General features: G+C 39.7%; 1 protein-coding gene across 1 annotated transcript in view; it reads right to left on the bottom strand.

Annotated features, from left to right (window-relative positions):
* SYTL2 (synaptotagmin like 2) overlaps window positions 1-19,395 on the bottom strand; it is an 89,672-nt gene that overhangs the window by 18,824 nt on the left and 51,453 nt on the right. The window contains 8 exon segments of the mRNA XM_042456985.1: window positions 1,160-1,213; window positions 2,424-2,525; window positions 3,876-5,883; window positions 5,885-7,914; window positions 9,528-10,400; window positions 12,599-12,701; window positions 16,036-16,117; window positions 16,306-16,372. Coding sequence (XP_042312919.1) covers window positions 1,160-1,213; window positions 2,424-2,525; window positions 3,876-5,883; window positions 5,885-7,914; window positions 9,528-10,400; window positions 12,599-12,701; window positions 16,036-16,117; window positions 16,306-16,372 — 5,319 coding nt within the window.

Consider the following 19,395-nt stretch of genomic DNA (forward strand, 5'->3'; position numbering starts at 1 on the left):
TGGCAACAGTTTCCCAGAGGATTTTTCCTCTGCTGCCCCCAGATAGTGGAATGATCTGCCAGAAAACATACGACAGCTGAAAATGCTGACTCCATTTAAAACAGAATTAAAGACCTATCTCTTCTGGCAAGCCTATCCAGTCAATTTTAAATCATGACTTTTTAACCTGTATATGAACTGTTTTTAATGATTTTATAGTACTGTCAGTTGTTTTTGTGTTTTGTATTTTAACATGCTGTACCCCACCTCGAGCCTTGAAGAGAGGCAGGAAATAATAATAATAATAATAATAATAATAATAATAATAATTATTATTATTATTATTATTATTATTATTATTATTATTATTATTTTACTGCTACTGCTGCTTTCTACCTTACCAACCATTATTGTCTTTATTAGTGAGCCATGTCTTATGACAGGTCCAAAGCATATCAGCACCAGTTGTGTCATCTTGGTTCTATTTGTCTTTCTGGCAGTCCATGGTATCCATAGAATACCAGCATCACATTTCAAATGAGTTGATTCTCTTCCTATCAGCTTTCCTCTCTGTCCAGCTGGTCCACTGTTTGTTGTCTGTATCAGTACAGTAATGATATAACTTCTTCTAGCAAAGAGGTCACTTTGTTTATAACAGTGCAGCTAGAATCACCATTTTCTACCACAGCTAAAGACAAAAGAATGGCTGCTGGAAAAACAACTACATGCCTATGAAAAAGCTAAGGTTTAGCCATAATGGAATTGGCATGCTGATCAATTAACCAGATCAGTGTTCCACAAAGTGGAGAATGCTGTATAAATGGAGTCCATTTAAATTTAATGGTGGTGAAATATTATCTTAGCTAAAGCAACTATAATATTTTGCATACATTTAGATATACACTGCATACTACTGATACCAGCTGGGTTCAAGCATGGTGACTTATGATGGATTATGACCAGCATTTTTTAATGTGCAGTCTTTATACTCAGCAGAAACACTATTTGAAAAAAGTCACCCCAATCCCAAGATGAATATTATTCAAAGTCATGCCGTATGTAACTACCTAAAATGCTGGCTATCCCAGAAAAGGAATGCAAAAGCATAGCACTGCAGAGAATTAACACACACTACTAAAGCACAAAGTTACATTCATGCAGCTACAAAGAAGATAGTTACCATCTTCAGCACTAAGAATTAAGTCTTCCCTTGGAAAGTTTACTTTTCCTTCATCTGTACAAGGGGGAAAATGTGACATAGTTAGACATTTCATCTGTTCAAGGGATCACTATGGGCTCACAACAGAAGGGTCTAAAGGCGAAAAAGATGGAACTAGGAAGCTCAAATGTATAGAAGATAGTTTTATGATTAAACATTATAGCATAAGGGAATGTGCCCTAAAATGTGGTAATATTTTTGTTTCTAATACTGTTTATCAGGCAGGTTAACAAAGCCATTAAGTGGAAGCAACAGCAGGTTTTTTAAAAGTCAGAGGTGTCATTCAGAAAATGACTCTTTGTAAATCATTTGATGGAACAGAGCAAGCATCTTTTAACACCCAGAATTCAGAACACTATTTTTAAAGTTCAAGTGTTAGCTTAAACATTACTGTTCACTGAAAAAATTTAATAACACATTTGTTGTTGTGTGCCTTCACATCATTTCTGACTGATGACAACTCTAAGGCCAACCTATCCTGGGGTCTTCTTGACAGAATTTGTTCAGAATGGGTTTGCCCTTGCTTCTGCTGAAACTAAGAGAACGTGACTTGACCAAGATCACCCAGTAGGTTTCTTTGGCCGAGTGGGGATATAAACCCTGGTCTCTCAGTGTCCTAGTCCAACACTCAAACCATTACAACACACTGGCTTATTGCTTTATGAGAACTGTGCTACTAACATGCTACTTTTAAATTAATTATTTAAAAAAAAAAAAAGAAAGTAGAAAAATAGCTAAAAATCTTCCAAAATATCACCCCGTAAAAAAAGTTTGAGAATTAATATTACTCATTGCCCCAAAACAATAATACTCCAGTTGGTGCATTATTTCATTACACCCTCATTGTTCCCAAAAGTAATGTATTACAGGTAGCATCCTAACTTTTAATGCATTACTTATCAGCATGCAAAGGGATCTTGCAGCACCTGTGCAAAAGAAGTTGTAGCATGAACTTTTGATCTACATGCATCTAAGGAAGTAGACCAAATCTACGAAAGCTCATGCTACAACTTCTTTCGCAGTTAGTCTCAAAGGTGCTGCAAGATCCCTTTGCGTACTAATATGTAAGTATTAGATGTACTTGTTTTTCTAAAAAATTATTACATATTCTTAATTCTGCCATAGGCAATGTGACTTCTTGACCAGGATTGAGCAGATGGGAAAAGAATTTTTAAAGAAAAATCTTGAAGAACAAGGAAGATGTCAGGCAAACATTTTTGCTCACTTGATGTGGCTGATGGTATGTCCTCTAGACTTTTGGAAGGAATTTCCCTATTTGAACTCCTTTTCAAAGCTTCCATAACAGGGTTTAGTCCTTCTTCCGAACCTGTTTCAAGACAAAACACATGAACACTGCACAACGCACAGACATATCTCTCAAATAAACATGGCCTAATCTCCCCCCTCATGTACCCAGGTTTGTTTGTTTTTTTAAAAAAACCAGCCTCTACCTGACTATAAGAAACATGGAAATGGGATTTACATAAGTGTTGATTTAATATGCAGCAATTGACTCAATGGGATCAGCAACATAATTTAGGTAGGTGTGAGATTAGACAGACCTCCAAATGTTCCTGGATTACAACTTTAGGCATTCCTCACTATTGGCTATGTTGGCTAGGGCTGCTAGGAACTGCAATTGAACAATATCAGAAGGGGCACAGGATTCTCACACCTGGATATAGGCCAATGGCATCAGAACGTGGCAAGAGTGATGGAAATGGTAACTCAACATGGTGTACCATTTTATACATATGTGTGAGTGAATCATGCCCCAGACTGGGGCTTTCATCTGTTGAGCTTTGCTCCAGCAATTCTTGCTCCTAAAGAGCAGGCCTTCTGCTTGTTAAACTGAAGACATTCTTCAGTTTAATAAACAGTTTGGGACCACGATGGGTGGGAACAACAACAGAAGCTAATTTCAATGACATCTGTCAGCAAATATTGCTTCAGAGTCCAAAGTCCATTTAGGGGTTGTTGTTGTGTGCCTTCGTCATTTCCAACTTATGGTAACCTTAAAATGGGATTTTCTGAGGTGGAGAGAGTGTGACTTGCCCAAGATCACCTAGTAGGTTTCCATGGACAAGCGGGGATTTGAACTCTGGTCTCCAGAGTTACAGTCTGGTGCTCAAACCATTGTGCCACACTGGCTTCTCCATTTAGGGGTAGAGGGATCCAATTAGCTATTTGATATTTGATACCTTGTTGCCATAGGAAATGGCAGAATCCCTGGGGATCCTTGGGACTGCTATTATTTTGAAGTGACGAGTCTTGAGATGTCAGAGCTTGGAAAACTTTCAACTCTAAGAATCTCATTCTGATAGGGAAAATTTTGGAGTCATAGTCCAAAAAGCAACTTCTTCATGCCCTGACAAGTGTATGGAAGAACTCTGTAGTGTGCAATAAGCAATGAAGTAGACTTCTATGTGGGATGTATCACCACTTGGAATGCACAGCAACAATTTCCTACTCTTTGATTGCAAGAAAAAGCACCCCTTATATTAAACATCTGGGAAATAATGTCTTAAGAGAAATGCTTCCCAAATATTTGGTCTTGGAGACTAATGTTGTTCCATTCATATGATTTTCTACATTTGTAACACACACACACACACACACACACACACACACGCACGCACAAGCGGCCAGAACAATAAAAGAATTCAAAACTGCTCACGTATTCTACTTCTTTGGATTCGGACAAAGGAACTGTTGTTTTCATCAGAGAGATCTGATCCAAAGCTCCTGGCATCTTCATAATCATCTTCACTGTCATCAGCATTTGGGGAAGCAAGAAGCAGCTCCACTTTACTTATTTGGGGAGAATTGTCCTTTTGTAAAAGTGGGGTGCTTGACCTCTGGGATCCAGGCATTACTGTCACTATTTCATTCCCATCCTCCAAGGAAGCACTTGGCCTGGAAACCCTATCTTCTCTCTCTCTTTCATATTTCTGCTTGCTCTCATCTGTCCTGGAATGGGTGGGAGAATCTTCCCCTTTTTCGAGAGGTTGGGCTCCACTGGATGCAAGATTAACATGGGCAGTTTTCTGGAAAACCACAGACGTTTCTGGGACTCCAGAAACCTTTGCTACCTCTATAGTTTGGTTATCTTGTTTGAAAGATTTACCCTTGAGTGGTATTTTAACCTCAGTGCGATAGTCACTTGACACACTCGTAATGGGTGCTGACAGTTTTACAGATGAGCTTTGCTTTTCTAATCGAAATGTTGAGTTGTCATGAACTTCCATGGATGACTGTGAAGTAGCATCAGCGTGTTCCCTAAGTAACTTTTCTAAGATGGATTTGAATATATCATCATCTTTTCCTGGTGCAATAGATTTTATTACATTTTCATCTGCTTCTTGAGGAAGGTCCATCATGCTTTCTAAACTATGCCTAACCTGCATGTTCTCTTTTATTTTGGCATCTAAACATCCCAACTGGGCAGGTGGCATCTGGCCAGCTTCTTCAAGCAATTTCTGTAAGCCAGTATGAAATTCTCTTTGCTTCACCTTAGATGGAACAACAGTTTTGTTTACAGATTCATTGACTTCTTGGTTCATTTGCTGTTGACAAACCAAACGTACATTCTGATTAGATTCCCTCTCCATTCGCGCTCTAGTGCTATTATCTATATTTTTCTGGTCTTCAGGTTGGATTTCAGAGTCTTCCTTGAGCAGTTTTTGGAAGTGTGCTTTAAGTCCCACCTGTCTGGAATTGGAGGGAACAGCAGCCTTTTCTACTATTTCAATTATTTCTTGATGATATGGTCCATCTTTGCCAAAAACTGATTGCATGTGGGTTGACAATGGGGCATTAGTTGATATAAGGACCTCTCTGTCTTCTGAATCCTCTTTGAGCAGTTTGCTTAAATTGGCTCTAAATGCTGCAAGATCATAGGCATTTGATTTAATCGTGTTTACCACTATCTCTGCTACATCCTTAGGTTGCTTGTCAATAGAAGAAGCATAAGTTTCAGCTTCCACATTTTTCTGGTTTCTTAATGGCAACAAGAGAGTGGCCTCTTTGGTTGGTTCACTCAGCACTATAGCCATTTCACTGCCACCAACTTCATGAGCATCTCTGCTTCCCTCAGTTGCCTCAGTGATGGAGTCTTGTGGAGAATTGGCCATTTGGGTTGAAACAGGAATACTTTTTTCAGACACTTTCTTACAAGACCTTTGCTGGTCCTCTTCAGCAATATGGTCAAATTGTTTTTTTAGAATATTCTGAGTAGATGCTGAAATGCAAGGCATTTCTGGTGATTCTTTAAGAAGGGAGACTAGTCTGGCATTCAAATCACTGCATTTTCTGGTTGATGGAATATTAATCCCTGTCACTGTCTCAGAAACCTCTTCAGTAGGAGAGTTTGCTCTGTTCTGAGCAACAAGAGAAGCATCAGGTAGTATAAGTTTGAGTGATGGGATCTCAAAGACTTTTTTCTGAGAAGGAATATCATCTTGATGAACTCCATCTTCCTCCATGTTAGAAGCTCTCCCAGGTAATGAACTCGATTCTTCTATTGTTGCAGGCAAACTCCCTGTGCCTCTTTTAAATTCAGCAGATTGATCTTTCTGCAAGTCATGTTTTTGTACAACTCCTTCCATTCCCTGTGGACCTAACCCACTCTTATATTGACTACCAGGATAAGAACCATGGCTGAGTTCCATCACCTTACTAAAAAAAAGGGCTCTTCTGTGATAGAGAAACAGCTTGGTCAGAAACATCCATCATTGTAGGATGACTGGAAGAAGTTTTCACACCAGAGATTTCCTTCAGCAACCTTTCCAAGCTGATGTTGAAGATATCAGCATCATGTTTTGATGGCACCAAAGTTCTGTTTACAGTCTCTATTACTTCACTTCCTGTAACTTCATCTTTTCTATCTGTGTCTGCAAGAACCATCCTATTATGTTGTGGAGCCTTTGAGTAGTCAGCCTCTGGTAAAGCAAATTCTAAACTTCCCATTGGCACAGCATCTACTGATGGCAAAAGAGCTGGTTGTCTTGCTTTGTTTGGAAACACCTGGCTTGTTTCTAAGACATTTACAGGTGAAACCTTTGCATTTGGTTCCTCCAGTCTTTTTTCTATGAAGATTGGTTTTTGCTGTTCACCTTCCCAAACTGCCTGGCTATTTTCTACTCTAACTTTTTTTAACTCCTCTGACTCCTTCTGATAACTTCCCGTACTACGGTTTCTATTCCTCGGGATAATTGTCTTCACCTTTTCCTCATCCGTCTTGCTCATTGGCTTAGTTCCTGCACCCCAAAAACTTCTTAGACTTTGAAACTGTGAAGGGTTGAGCATCTGGGCCCTGGATTCTTCATCTATTTTTTCTTTTAAAGAATGAATTTTAAAATGATGTTTCTGTTGCAGGGCACCAGCCTGTAAACCTCCATCACCTTTAGAAAAGGACACTTCCTTGTGTCTTAGCTGCAAATTCTCTCTACCCAGCTGTTCTGTAAATTCATTATACTTCTGTTCACTTGGAAGTGTTTTGGCAGATCTATCAACAAAATGGCTTCTTTTGGAGTTATCCATTGGGCTTGGTTTCATTTTTTCTGAAGACAGCTTAAAGTCATTATTTTTAGGTTCAGTGTCATCATCACTTAATTCAATTTTTCGAAAGGTAACTTTACTATACTTGCTTTGTTCATTGTCAGATTCACCTGTAACATAGCCTGATGATCCACCCATTTGTTTTGCTGTACTGGATTCCTTTTTATCATTCAGTACTGTGTTACTTACAGTTCTGCCTCCAGTTACTAGATCTTCCTTATTTGCAGCCTGCTGGGTAATTTTCTCTCCTTCCCAAAAAGCCTTGATGTCCTTGACTCTTTTTTTATATCCTGTCAGAGATGATTGCTTGGATTCTTGCTCCTGCACAACAGAAAGATTCCCTCTGTTGGCATGTTGCATGTTTACCCCATTTAGAAATTCAGATCGTTTTCCTTCAGATTCTCTAGGCTGATGCTCTTCCAAGAGAGATTTAACATCTCTTTCTCCATCAGTGTATGCATGTGTATTCTTTTTCCTTTTTACGGAAGAATCAAAACTCTTCAAATCCAGCTTCATTTTGTTATCCTGAAATGGCTCCAGTTCGCTGTGTGAAGGGGTTTCCACTTCTGTTTTGTGTTCAGCTCCCAAACCAGTTCCCTTGGTCTCGTTCAAACCCTGATCAATGGTCTGGAGATATGGTCTGATATGAATGTCCTGCCCTTGGTTGTTAGAGCCTTGGTTGCTTTGATTATAATCTTTTTGTTCTCTTACTAATAGGCTGATTGGGCTTCCAATCTCTGCAAATGATAATTGGTCTGGTTGGTTTACAACTGCATGGAAGTCATAGTCCTTGTTAGTTGGCTCTTCCTTTTCATATGTGGAAGAATCTCTATTTAACACAATGGTACTCAATCTGTCATCTTCTCTAGTTACAGGCAACCCTCTTGACTTGTCCATCTCCTCTGCAAGTTCCCTCTCCTGAGGGCTTAACAAAATGGTTTCATTACTGGACGTACTGGAACTTCTTTTAAACCAGTCTAATACTTTTGATATGGACTCATCAGCTGCCTTCAATATCTCAACAGCATGTTTGTCAGGTTTAGAAGTGGTTTTAGCACTCTGACCTTCAACAAGTGCAGGCTTACCTTGTTCAAGGTCTGCAGAGCCAACTTTTGGTGCTTGAGGCTCTTCTTTTGTAGCCAAAGGCAACTGCTGGCCTAGAAGAGAAAGAGCCAGTTTTTTCTATGAAACATGGTCTGCCACACCAAATTAAGAGAGTATTAGTCTACCAAGTGAATTTTAATCAACTAAACCTGCACATATCTGCATATGACCAAGACATTTTAAGAGGAAAGGTATTCTCTATTTTAGAATCTAAAATTTAGATGGTGCATTTAGCCACCTTTACAGTGGCATCCCCTTTGGGGCATTTTTGCCAAAAAATACCCCCAAAAGTAAGAAACAATAGTGATGTCTGATCAATTTCTGACTGAATCTGAACTGAAAATGGAGGGAGGCCCATCAGGAGAATATGGGAGTGTGAATAGGTCTCCACTCGCTCTGAAGTTGACTACCCTTGCTCTAACAAATTGCCTCCCTCAGAAATACAGTGGTACCTCGGGTTACGAAATTAATTCGTTCCGCGGCTAATTTCGTAACCCGAAAAACCTTCGTAACCTGAATTGCCATAGGCGCTAATGGAAAAAAATAGCTCTCTGCTGCCCTCCGGTGGCGGCATAGCGCCGAGGTTTTTTCGTAACCCGAAAAAACCTTCGTAAGCCGAAACAATAAATCCCTATGGGATTTTTTCGTATCCCGAAAAATTCGTAAGCTGGGTAATTCGTATCCCGGGGTACCACTGTACTTTTTTTAATAAAAGAAAAGTTAAGTTTAAAGGGAAGTGACTGATTTAAAAGGTTAATTAAAGCCTGCAGTCCTTTATGAAATGCAAACTTTCCAAATACCATGATAAAAGAAAAAACACTGATGGCCCTATATTTCAAAGAGATACGCTGGCAATTATATAGGTAGAGACACACTGTGCAAACTTATGTTTTTCAGTAGTGAACAATGCAAGTGAGAAATGTCCTCTTCTGTTAGATTGCGTGTAATCTACACTACTATTTTTTTCATTTAGTTTTATAGACTAATATTCATTTAAAAACAAATACCAGGAAAACATTAAAAATGCTTGTTCACATTTTAGATTAAGACTAAAAATTCCTAATATAAAAGCTTGCAAAGTGATAGAGACCCACGCTTTGTTTCTCTTACAATTCTCTGGTTCAGATGAAAGAGACAAAGATTTATTTTAAGAAAGCTTTCATTTCAGATTGATAGCCAAACCATAGTTTGTATGAAAATTATAGCAAACCATTACTTGCCCCAAACAAAGAAAAACGGGGAAGGAATTGGAGCAGGAAAGGGTTTAGCTGTCACATTCCAGATCTTCAATCCTGGCATGTACTTCCAAATAAACAGAACAGCAAGATTAGATCTCAGACTTTCCTTAGGTAATGTTACTTACCCATTTTATATTTTGCCCAAATAAAGATTTAATAACTTGCTTGTCCCCACTGTGATTTGAGTCAGTTCATCAAAACAAACAATGGAGTGCACCCTAAACAACAAAATAATCTGCAAATATCTGCAGAAGCAGTGATAATGTGTCAAAAAGAAGCAGAAGTGACAAATAGTTAGTACTTGAAATAATCAAGTGTAAGATGGTAAAGCAAAAGCATGGTTCCAAATCCAAGACTGGAAAACAGGACCGCTCAAAGCCAAAGTTTTTACTATTTATTAACACATGGGGCTATCCTGTGCTTCTTACCAGTTGTGCTTTTGGAGATGGTGTCTGGCTCAGGGCTCAGATGTTTAGTTTTGATTTGCATATCAGCAGTTTGTTCTTCCCCAGGCCTGGGAAGGATCTTGCCAGGAGATTCGCTTGGAAGTATAGGTTTCACAATGGGGCTTTGCACGGGTTGTGAGGGATCTGAACTGTTAGCATTGTAAGAGCTTAGAGCTGTTTCCTCTTCTTGGGATACTCCTCTGTCCTCAATGTTATCATTTAGAGCTGGAAAATGGGACCGAGGAGGCTTTGCTGGCTGAGTTTCCCCATTCTGAAGTACATCTAAGCCATCCACAGGGTTGTCACTGGTCTTGACATAGTCAGAATCTAACAATGTGAATTCCCCAGATTCTTTGCCCTCTTGCAACTCCAGGCTCTGCGGACGTTCTTTCCTACTTACACTGGAGGAGAACCTGACTTGCTTTAGTCTTTCCAATGAGTTTTGGGAGAATCCTTCCAGTTCTGCAGCAGGAGTAGCATCTTTCTCTGCAACATCTTCAAGTATAGCTGAGGGCGGCAATCCACTTTTACTGGGGGGATCTAAAGTTTGGTTCACACGGAGCACTTCGGAATCTGTGGAGCTTGAACTTGAACTGCGTTTCAAGATCCCCCTGGGTGGTGTCCCTTGGCCGTTAGCCTGCTTGAGTCTTCTTGATGATTTGGAAAATGAATCTTCACTTGACAAACTGACATCTGATGTCTTATGGATGTTTTTCCTGGCTTTTGGCACCGGAGGCTTTCCTGCCTGTATCTGCAACTTATCCAGTCCTGCGGGAGCCTGCTCTGGCCCTTCTAACCTGCTGTGGTTTGTTAAGGTTACTCTGGGTTGGTTTTCTACTGAAGGCAAGTGTGTGTCTGCAAGACAAGACATGCACATAAAGAAAAGGGTAAACACATACTACAAATGAAAGATTTGGTAGAAGCAAAGAAACATGCAAGTAAATACAAGTATTATTAATTGCCGTGGAGGAGAAACTGCCATAAGCTTACTTGTTAGGGGATGCAGTGCAAGAAGACAGAGAGCTTCAAGCTTTGTCGTTAGCCTGATCAACCATTTAGCACAATGAGGACTATTACTTCATGCTGCAGGCCCTCTGTACTTTTTGTATTGCAACTTGCATGTAAAGACGTCCATGTTACTGTTGAGTGCCTTCAAGTTGTTTCTGTCTTATGGCTACAGTAAGGTGACCCTACCACAGGGTTTACTTGGCAAGATTTGTTCAGAAGAGGTTTTCTATTCTCTGAGGAGGAGAGTGTGTGACTTGCCCAAGGCAACTCGGTAGGTTTTCATGGCCAAGTAGGGATTTATACCTTGGGCTCCTGGAATATTAATCCAATACTCAAACCACTATAGCAAACCTATTACTGAAACACAAATAGGGAGAAAGATTCTAGCCCAACACATGTTAAACCGATAGTTTAGTACTTTTGAGGTGGCTTTAATGCAAGGGAATATTCTGAAAATTTTACTTTTCTCACACACAAGCTGTACTGGTACAGTTCATTTCAGCTGCCATGTGGTGAAAAGGGCATTATAAATAAACATTGTTGTTATTATTATTATTATTATGACCCGTCTCAGTCTGTTGCATGGTTGGACTAGAAAGGAATAACTAAGAAAGGAACAAATTTGTGATGCAAAAGCAAATCTTTCATAATCAAGTGTGCTATGCATGTCTTGGTTAGCTTAAAAATTGTTTTTTTAAAAACCAGACAGGCCCATTTATGCATCTTCATCCAGTTATGCTGGGTGATTTTAACATGCCCTTTGTTTATGTATTTTAACATGTGTTTAAATGGTTTAATGTGTTTTAATCTATGTTGTAATCCACCTTGAGCCTTGGGGAGAGGCGGGTTAACAACAACAACATCTACTACTACTACTACTAAAAAACCTTTGTATTTACAAATGGAACAGTTTTGGATAAACATAACAGTTTGAATTTACAAACTTAACTGAGCTTTGACATTTTTAGTATTAACACCAAAACGTAATGATCAATTTTCAGCTACAGAAGAAGAGTTCAATACTCACTTATCAAAATTACCTTTGAGACTATAATTCCCAGAATCCCCCATCCAACATGGCAAGCCTCTCATTTACATTGAATGATGGCTTGTCACTATACAATTCTATTTACATTACTATTGATTTAAAATAAACACAAGAAACACAAGTCATGCATCTCATATATAGACTATTCTACTCAGTTCTTTATCAGAAACCTAACATAGCTGATACAACAGATTTCCCAGAGCAAATCTGATTCTAGTACTGAACAAGAAGATTGATTATACACATCTTATATATTCCGTGTATGTTAGAGCTATGTCTTCTTTTAATTTTGCACTTTATCATCACCAATCATCCTCATCTTCATTATATTCAATATATTTACAAGGCCCATTTCCTCTTTAAAAAATTTCACATAGGCCTGCTGGAATCAAAAGGTTTTGATCTGCTTGCAGAAAGATAGTAAGGAAGGTAACCAGTCTAATCTCTCTGTGAAGGAAATTCCAGAGAAGCCACTGAGAAGGTCCTCTCCTCTTCTATGTTTCCACCAGGTGTACCTGTGAGGGTAGTGCAACAGAGACAAGGGCCTCCCCAAAAGATTTCAAAACACAGACAGCATTTTTGTTGCAGTTCTGCATTGCCAATGCAAAAAGGCAGCGCAACACTTCTGGAAAACTCCTTTGCAACATGATGGAATCATTAATGTGTCACAAGAAGTTGCTGATCAAAACGTTTTGTCATACAGTCATCCCTCTTTATCCAAGGATTCTGCACCCATGGATTCAACCAATCATGGTTCAAAAATATTCACACACACACATACACACACTAATTCAAAAGCAAACCTTGATTTTGCCATTTTTATAAGTGATGCTATTTTACTACACCACTGTATATAATGGGACTTGAGCATCCATGGATTTTGGTATCCACAAAGGGTCTTGGAGCCAAACCCCACCAGATATTGAGGGCCCACTGGATTTGTTCCAACCTTTCAATGATTGTATAAAAGTAGTGCAGCTAATTTTAAAAAGGTCACCTTTGTCTGATCCTTCTGATAAACCAGTCATTCTGTTTTCAGGTTGCTCAGTTTTCATATTGTCTTCAAGAAGTGTTGAGTCATTAAATGGATTTTTTCTTTGCTGAAACAAATATAATATTTAGTTTAACACTCTAATCTTCAAAAGGAACATGAGCAAGAAAATGTACAAGACTGTGCATAGAACCAGGGAGAAAGCCTGGCAGGGATGGGCAGCATTGGGCAGCCCACCTGATGTTTTTGGACAGCAATTCTCATAATCCCTTACCACTGACTATGCTGGCTATAGCTGATATATTCCAAAATCTGAATGCAACAGATAGTCTGATATTATGCAACTCAGCAAGCCTGATGAGAAATCCTAGAGGAGAGGTGAATATATTATAATAGTGTGGAAAGAATCACCACAGAAAAATAAAGCAAGGCTCTTTTCTGGTACAGCTACATCCAGACTACAATATGTGAAGTATGTTTTTAATGTGTTTGGTTTTTTAATTATATTTCCTATATCAAAAGATCCCGTTATTTTATAGATCTGAAGTCATATGGAAGCAATAAGAAGATACAGCAGCAAGTTTTCATGCATTTCATATCCTCCAACATTTCACCAGATGAAAACAAAGACATATGTGTTCAAGATGGCAAGTTATTAATGAAGAACAGACAAGTTAGGAGCGGTTACAGCAGCTTCTTTTGCACTTTGAACTTCATTTGCAAAAACTGAACAAAGGACAAAGTAGGAAAGTGGGAGGATGATAGAAAAACTGGGGCATTTAACAAGCAATTGAAAAGTGGGACAACAGTGGATTGACAGGAACTATTTCTGGCAAACTATTATTATTAATATTATTATTATTAACCTTTATTTATAAGGAGGCTATGCCATCTTAACAGATGGAGAAAGATTTCAAGAGAAACTCTGGTAGGTTTTTGAATTCATTTCATTTTGTTTGTTAAGGTGAGGTATGAATCCACCTCCCTAGGCACATATATGGTCCACATCCACAAGTCCATCGCTTTCTCTAGTGTGACAAAATGAAAAAAACAAAACAAAACCTATGCCTTGGGAAAAAATGATGAGAAATTTACCACTACACCAAGTAATGCGGCAAGATTCGAAGCTTACACAAAAGCAACTGGACATGTACAAATACTCAACAAGTATTAGACATGTAAAGTATGGGCAGTTTAGTAAAATCACAACCTGGGAAAAGCTGCTTATTAAAACTAATGTGCTATGTGCCCATCAAACATAATTAATCCTAGTTAACATTACAGAAAAGGGTTATTAAGCTAAGTTGCTTTCTGTTACTTAAGAAGACTGATAAGAAAATAGCACAAAACTTGGAAAATACCACTGAAAATGTTCCTAAAATTTACAAGTAACTAGAAATTTTTTACTTTGTAAAGTTCCTCCCAAACTCTAAAGCGATGCTGTTCCCATGGGGCCCATTACTTTTGAAATGTAACTTCATACTATCTTATTACAAAAAGAAGCAATTTGGTACTGGGTAATTACTTATCACTGAATACATCTGAACTGAGAGTAAGTTATAGTTGATGGCATCCAACAGTTACTGCACTGTTGGCATATCGGCAAGACATTCTCTCGTCAATAAATACCAAAGTAAGTGGGACCATGTATCCAGCTTCTCCAGTCTAACCAGAACTTCCAGACTACAATCTATGACTGTTGGTCAGATTTTTTTAAAAAAGTTGTTTTGTTCTTCTATCCTATGCACTTTAAAGTATTTTTTTAAAAGAGGTAAAGTAATTTCAAAAGAAATGATTGCATCAGTACTGATCCAGCAAGGTAATAAGATTGTTCTTTACCCTGGTCAGACAAACTCCTTTCTTTGCTATAAAATCTGCAAGTATGAGCTTGGTGATACCTATTTTGAAACTAGATGAAGGGAGCAGAAGCCTATTAAAACAGCAAAAAGCATTCTGGTGTTTGAAAGCTATTTTTGTATTTTATTTAGGCAAATTATGCTTTTGTTTTAACAGTGGCTCTGGCTAAAAATCTGATATCTGAAAATAGCAGATTTGTTTTTAAGGTGACCTGTCAGATACTCAGTGCAATTGTCAACAGCATGTATAAGCACTTAGTGCCTAGTCTTGGGTCCTTTTTACAGTACACAGTCATGCTGCTATAATTCCACTTTAACTGACAGGGCTACATCCTATGGAATCCTGGGATTTGCAGTTTAGGGAGAGGTATTTATGACTGATTCAGACAGAAAGCTCCTGTTCCTGACCAAACTACAAATCCCAGAATTCCACAGGATGTTGCCATGGTAGTTAAAATGGAATTAGTGCTATAATTGTCCAGAGTGAAAGGGATCAGAGGGCCAGTACAGACAGGCCAAAATAAAGCTGCTTTGGGTTACTTTGGAAGTATGCTGTTTAAATGATGCACATGTCCTAAGAGTCCGGAAGCCGCACCAAAGCCATGATCCAGTCCTTACGATTGGAGCATGGCTTTGGCACAGCTTCCGAACTCTTAGGATGCATGCATCATTTAAACAGCATACTTACAAACTGACCCAAAGCAGCTTTATTTTGGTCTGTCTGTATGGGGCCAGAGTCACTTTTGCAGTTCTTATTTTGATAGCAAAGGGCTGATTCCTGTGTGTGCCTCATTTTTATTGACTGTACATCAAGTTATGATGATCACTGCTGAAGGAGCCATCATGATTAATCAGCACGAACAGATCCCCTCCCTGAATTCACCACCAACTCACAACACAAGGTTGTGTTGGAGATAATTATTATATTCAGTCGAGAGTCAATAATCAAGGGTTGTACATGCATGTGTGAACAAGGCCAGTGTCACCCACAATTAGTAAGACTCCCAGATAGCCAAATTACAATCTGTGTACTTTAGTATTAAAAGTATTAAAAGTTCAAATGCATGGAAGCAAAGGTCAAAATCCAACTGTTAATTAAAAGCAGAGCAGATCCACTGCTTGGGTCTGGAACTTAACATATATTTTGACTTGCAAAGTTCACCTTAGTTCAGTAGATCTGCTCTACTTTGAATTAACGCTCCAGTTTAGGTCTACATCTCTTGGGACAGAGCTATACACCATCTCAGTAAACATGCACTCCTAAGTCCTTGGTTATTGAGATATCACAAATGTGGTTGATGTGGAGACAGAGTAGATAAATAGGCATGTTTGAGTTACTGCCTATTTATCCAGACTGCACTAATTGTTTTCCCCCCCATTGCTTTCAAATTTGCAAAACATCTGCCTTACACCTGGAATCTTGTGATTTCTGTCTAACATTTAGTTTTGCCCTACATGTTTTACCCTTTGATGTCCCTATGTATGCCAATAATGTACACATATGGTAAGAAAATCCTGACTTCCATTTTCTTCTGCAATATGTTAAAACAGGATTCAATTTTTAGAAGACACTGACAATGAACCCACATTAGATGGCGAGACAGCTGCCTTTCTTGTATCTTCTCGGGGCTTCTGTAATGTGTTAGAACTTGCAATGAGTACCTTGGGACTGTAAAAGAAAAACAAGAAAGTACTTATAGCCTATCTCTATAGCACAATTAAAGCAAATCAAAGATTATCAGCAAGCAACCCCAAGCATTTGAATTTTTGTAGTTTTCCAAACCCAGCTTGATAAAGACCATCAATGACTCAGAGCCACAGTATCAACTCACTCACAAATCAAAGCTGGGACATTACTTCACACCACTTTTAAACTGTGATTTCACTGGGAAAGAAGTGACACTGGAGATGAGTCTGTGAAATGCTAAATTAAAAAACAAGAACCACAACAAACAATCAAACTTAAATCTCTGTCCCATATCTAGGCACGTAGCCAGGTTTGAAATGGATCTATGTATATAGCCCATCAAGACATTCTTGAAACATATGTTAATATACACTCTAGCACCAAATATTTTTGCAGTACAGTAGGGTTCAGGGAGGTTTCTTTAAACCATAGATATAAGTACCATTTCCTTCAGACAAGAGGAAATCGTAAAGAGGCATTCACCATGACTCACCCTCTTCCTGCCCCCATCTTCTTTAAAGGCAGGAAGGGCAAAGAATCTCACACATGTCATAGATCTCATTCCCCAAAGTTCCTTTCCATATCTTATGATGTACAAACTGAAAAGGTCATTTTTTTTCACAGTCTGAGCTTCTTTTATTCATTGTCATGTATACTGTATATTAATATTTCCATCCCCTAGATTATACATGTAATAAACATTGTGAAACTGAGGATACCTTTAGCAAAAGGGGTTCTGATCCAAGATTGCTTTGTGACTCAAAATGCCTGCTACCTTCTATCCAGAACTTATTTTTTTTTAATATTTATTAGAAATAAAAACCATACAAAAAACAAACACATATACATACATTCATACAACTAGCTATTTTTAATGTTCCATGTTTATTTGCTTGTAGTTGTTTGTAGTTGTATGGAAAACATCAATTATAATGAGACAAACAGATGCCGAGGCGGGTTACAGAATGCCATGAAAGTACGGAGTTAGTCCGTACTAGGGTTAGGAAGGTGCGGTGCTTCCGCACCCCCCTAACCCTAGTACGGACTGAGTCCGTACAAAATGGCGGCTCCCCTTCCACATGGGGGACCCCATGACGACGTCACGACCGCGCCGCTCATACAGGGTGGCACGGAGTGACGTCGTTGCTCCACGCCAGGGCACTTAGTGCGCCCTCTGCGTGGAGCAGGAAGGAGCTCAGTTTTGGAGCTCCTTCCTGGTTTGCGTCGCCTTTGCGTCTCTGGGCGCAGCCTTCAGACGGCTGCGCCAGCAAAGCAAGAGAGAAAGGGGCCAAGCGGCCCCTTTCTCCTCCCCGCCTCCACGGGGTGCCCTTGGGCTTGAAGCCCCAGGACACCCTTTTCAGGCTGCGGGGAAGGCGCCTTTTGCCGCTTCCCGCAGCCTGCAAAGCGGCGGATCGGGGCCTCGGAGGCTGCCGGTCTGGCAGCTGAGGCCCCGACTACACCGGGGAAAGGGGCAGGTGCAGCCCACCCCAAACGGGCGGTCTGTAACCGCCCAGGTTACATCCATTGGAGTTGAACTAGCTCCGCAAATTTCAAGATAAAAACAAGGATGATGTGTTGAACATGATAAATAAACCACTATAATGTTGGGAAGGAACTTTGGAGATGCTGTTATATAGATCTTAGCACAAAAAAATGGAAAACAAATAAACCCCAACTATAGATGAGTGGTTATTGAAATTAAGGATATGCAAGATCTAGATACATTAACTAACTGGTTAAACAGATGGAAGATAAAGGAAAAAAAAGATGAATGGGCTCTGACAATAGCATACTATGACAATAGTCATAAAGAAATCGTTATGACAAAAATTGATAACTATGTTCAAAGAGTTTATGATTAAATAAAACAGACAGACATTATGGAATAATCTTGTTTATATAATTGGAGTCATGGATATAAATAGTTTAAAATTATAATAAAATAAAAAAAAAAAACTTTATTCTTATATCCCGCCTTTCTACTGCAGCAATCAGGCGGCTTACATGATTAGACTGTATTGGAATAATACTAGGCCGTTACAAACGGGCCTAAAAGTGCGCGCTCCATACGTGCTAGGGTTAGAAAGGTGCTCCTTTCCGGACGCCCCCAACCCTAGCACGCATGGAGCACACACAAAATGGTAGCGGCCATTCCACACGGCCGCTGCCATTACAATGTCATGACCGCGCCACCTCTATACGGGGCGGCACGGAACGTACATCGTCACAACCGCGCCAGGGTGCATAGTGCGCCCTTTCCCCAGCCGCAAAAGGAGCTCTGAAACAGAGCTCCTTTTGCCATTTGCACACTGGGCGCAGCCTTCAGACGGCTGCGCCCAGCACACACAGGAGAAAGGGCCAATGGCCCCTTTTACCTCCTCCCGCGCTGCTGGGGTGTCCTTGGGGCTTGAAGCCCGAAGGACACCCCTTTCCAGGCTGCGGGAAAGGGCCTTTTGCCGCTTCCCGCAGCCTGGGGAAGTGGTGGATTGGGGCCCAGCGGCGGCTTCTCTGGCCACTGAGGCCCGATCGGCTGGGAAAGGGGTGGGTGCAGGCCACCGCTTTTCGGCGGTCTGTAAACCGCCATACTCTCAATAAATAAATTGAAACCCCCCCTCCCTAATAATAATAATAAAAAAGTTTTATTTTTATACGCCCTCCACTGATCAGGGCGTTGTACAACTGTTAACAATTTACAACAGTGACATAACATTACATATCTCAAGCATAGGAAAATAGCAAATAACAATGCAATTTGAAACAGGAGTAAATACAATACAGTTTAAAAATTCAACCTGTTTAAATGACAGAAATTTCTAGTAGAGGCAATGGTTCGTAAAGTAAAGAGAGTACGAAATTAGATTGAACTATTCTGGGAAGGCCTGCCGGGAGAGCTCCGTCTTGACAGCTTTTTTTGAATAGTTTTTTGTGGGTTTTTCGGGCTATTGTGGCCTGTTCTAGCAGAGTTTCTTTTCTGTCACCCATAGCCCGAAAACCCAGAAAAACTATGGATGCCGGCCATGAAAGCCTTCGAGCTTTATTGAAGCTGTCTAGGCGGTCATTTGACGGATCTCCTCTGACAGCAGGGAATACCTCTGGGAGGTTGCCATTAGTCTGTTGTTTATGGGTTGCAATAAATTCCTTCCAGAGGACCTGAGGGTGCAGGGCGGATTGTATGGATGTAGGCGCCCTTATATACATGGACCCAAGCCATGTAGGCTTTTAAAAGGTAATCACCATACCTTATACCCAGAAACCAATAG

This window comes from Sceloporus undulatus, chromosome 3, assembly GCF_019175285.1.
Source record: "Sceloporus undulatus isolate JIND9_A2432 ecotype Alabama chromosome 3, SceUnd_v1.1, whole genome shotgun sequence".
NCBI classification, from domain to species: Eukaryota; Metazoa; Chordata; class Lepidosauria; order Squamata; family Phrynosomatidae; genus Sceloporus; species Sceloporus undulatus.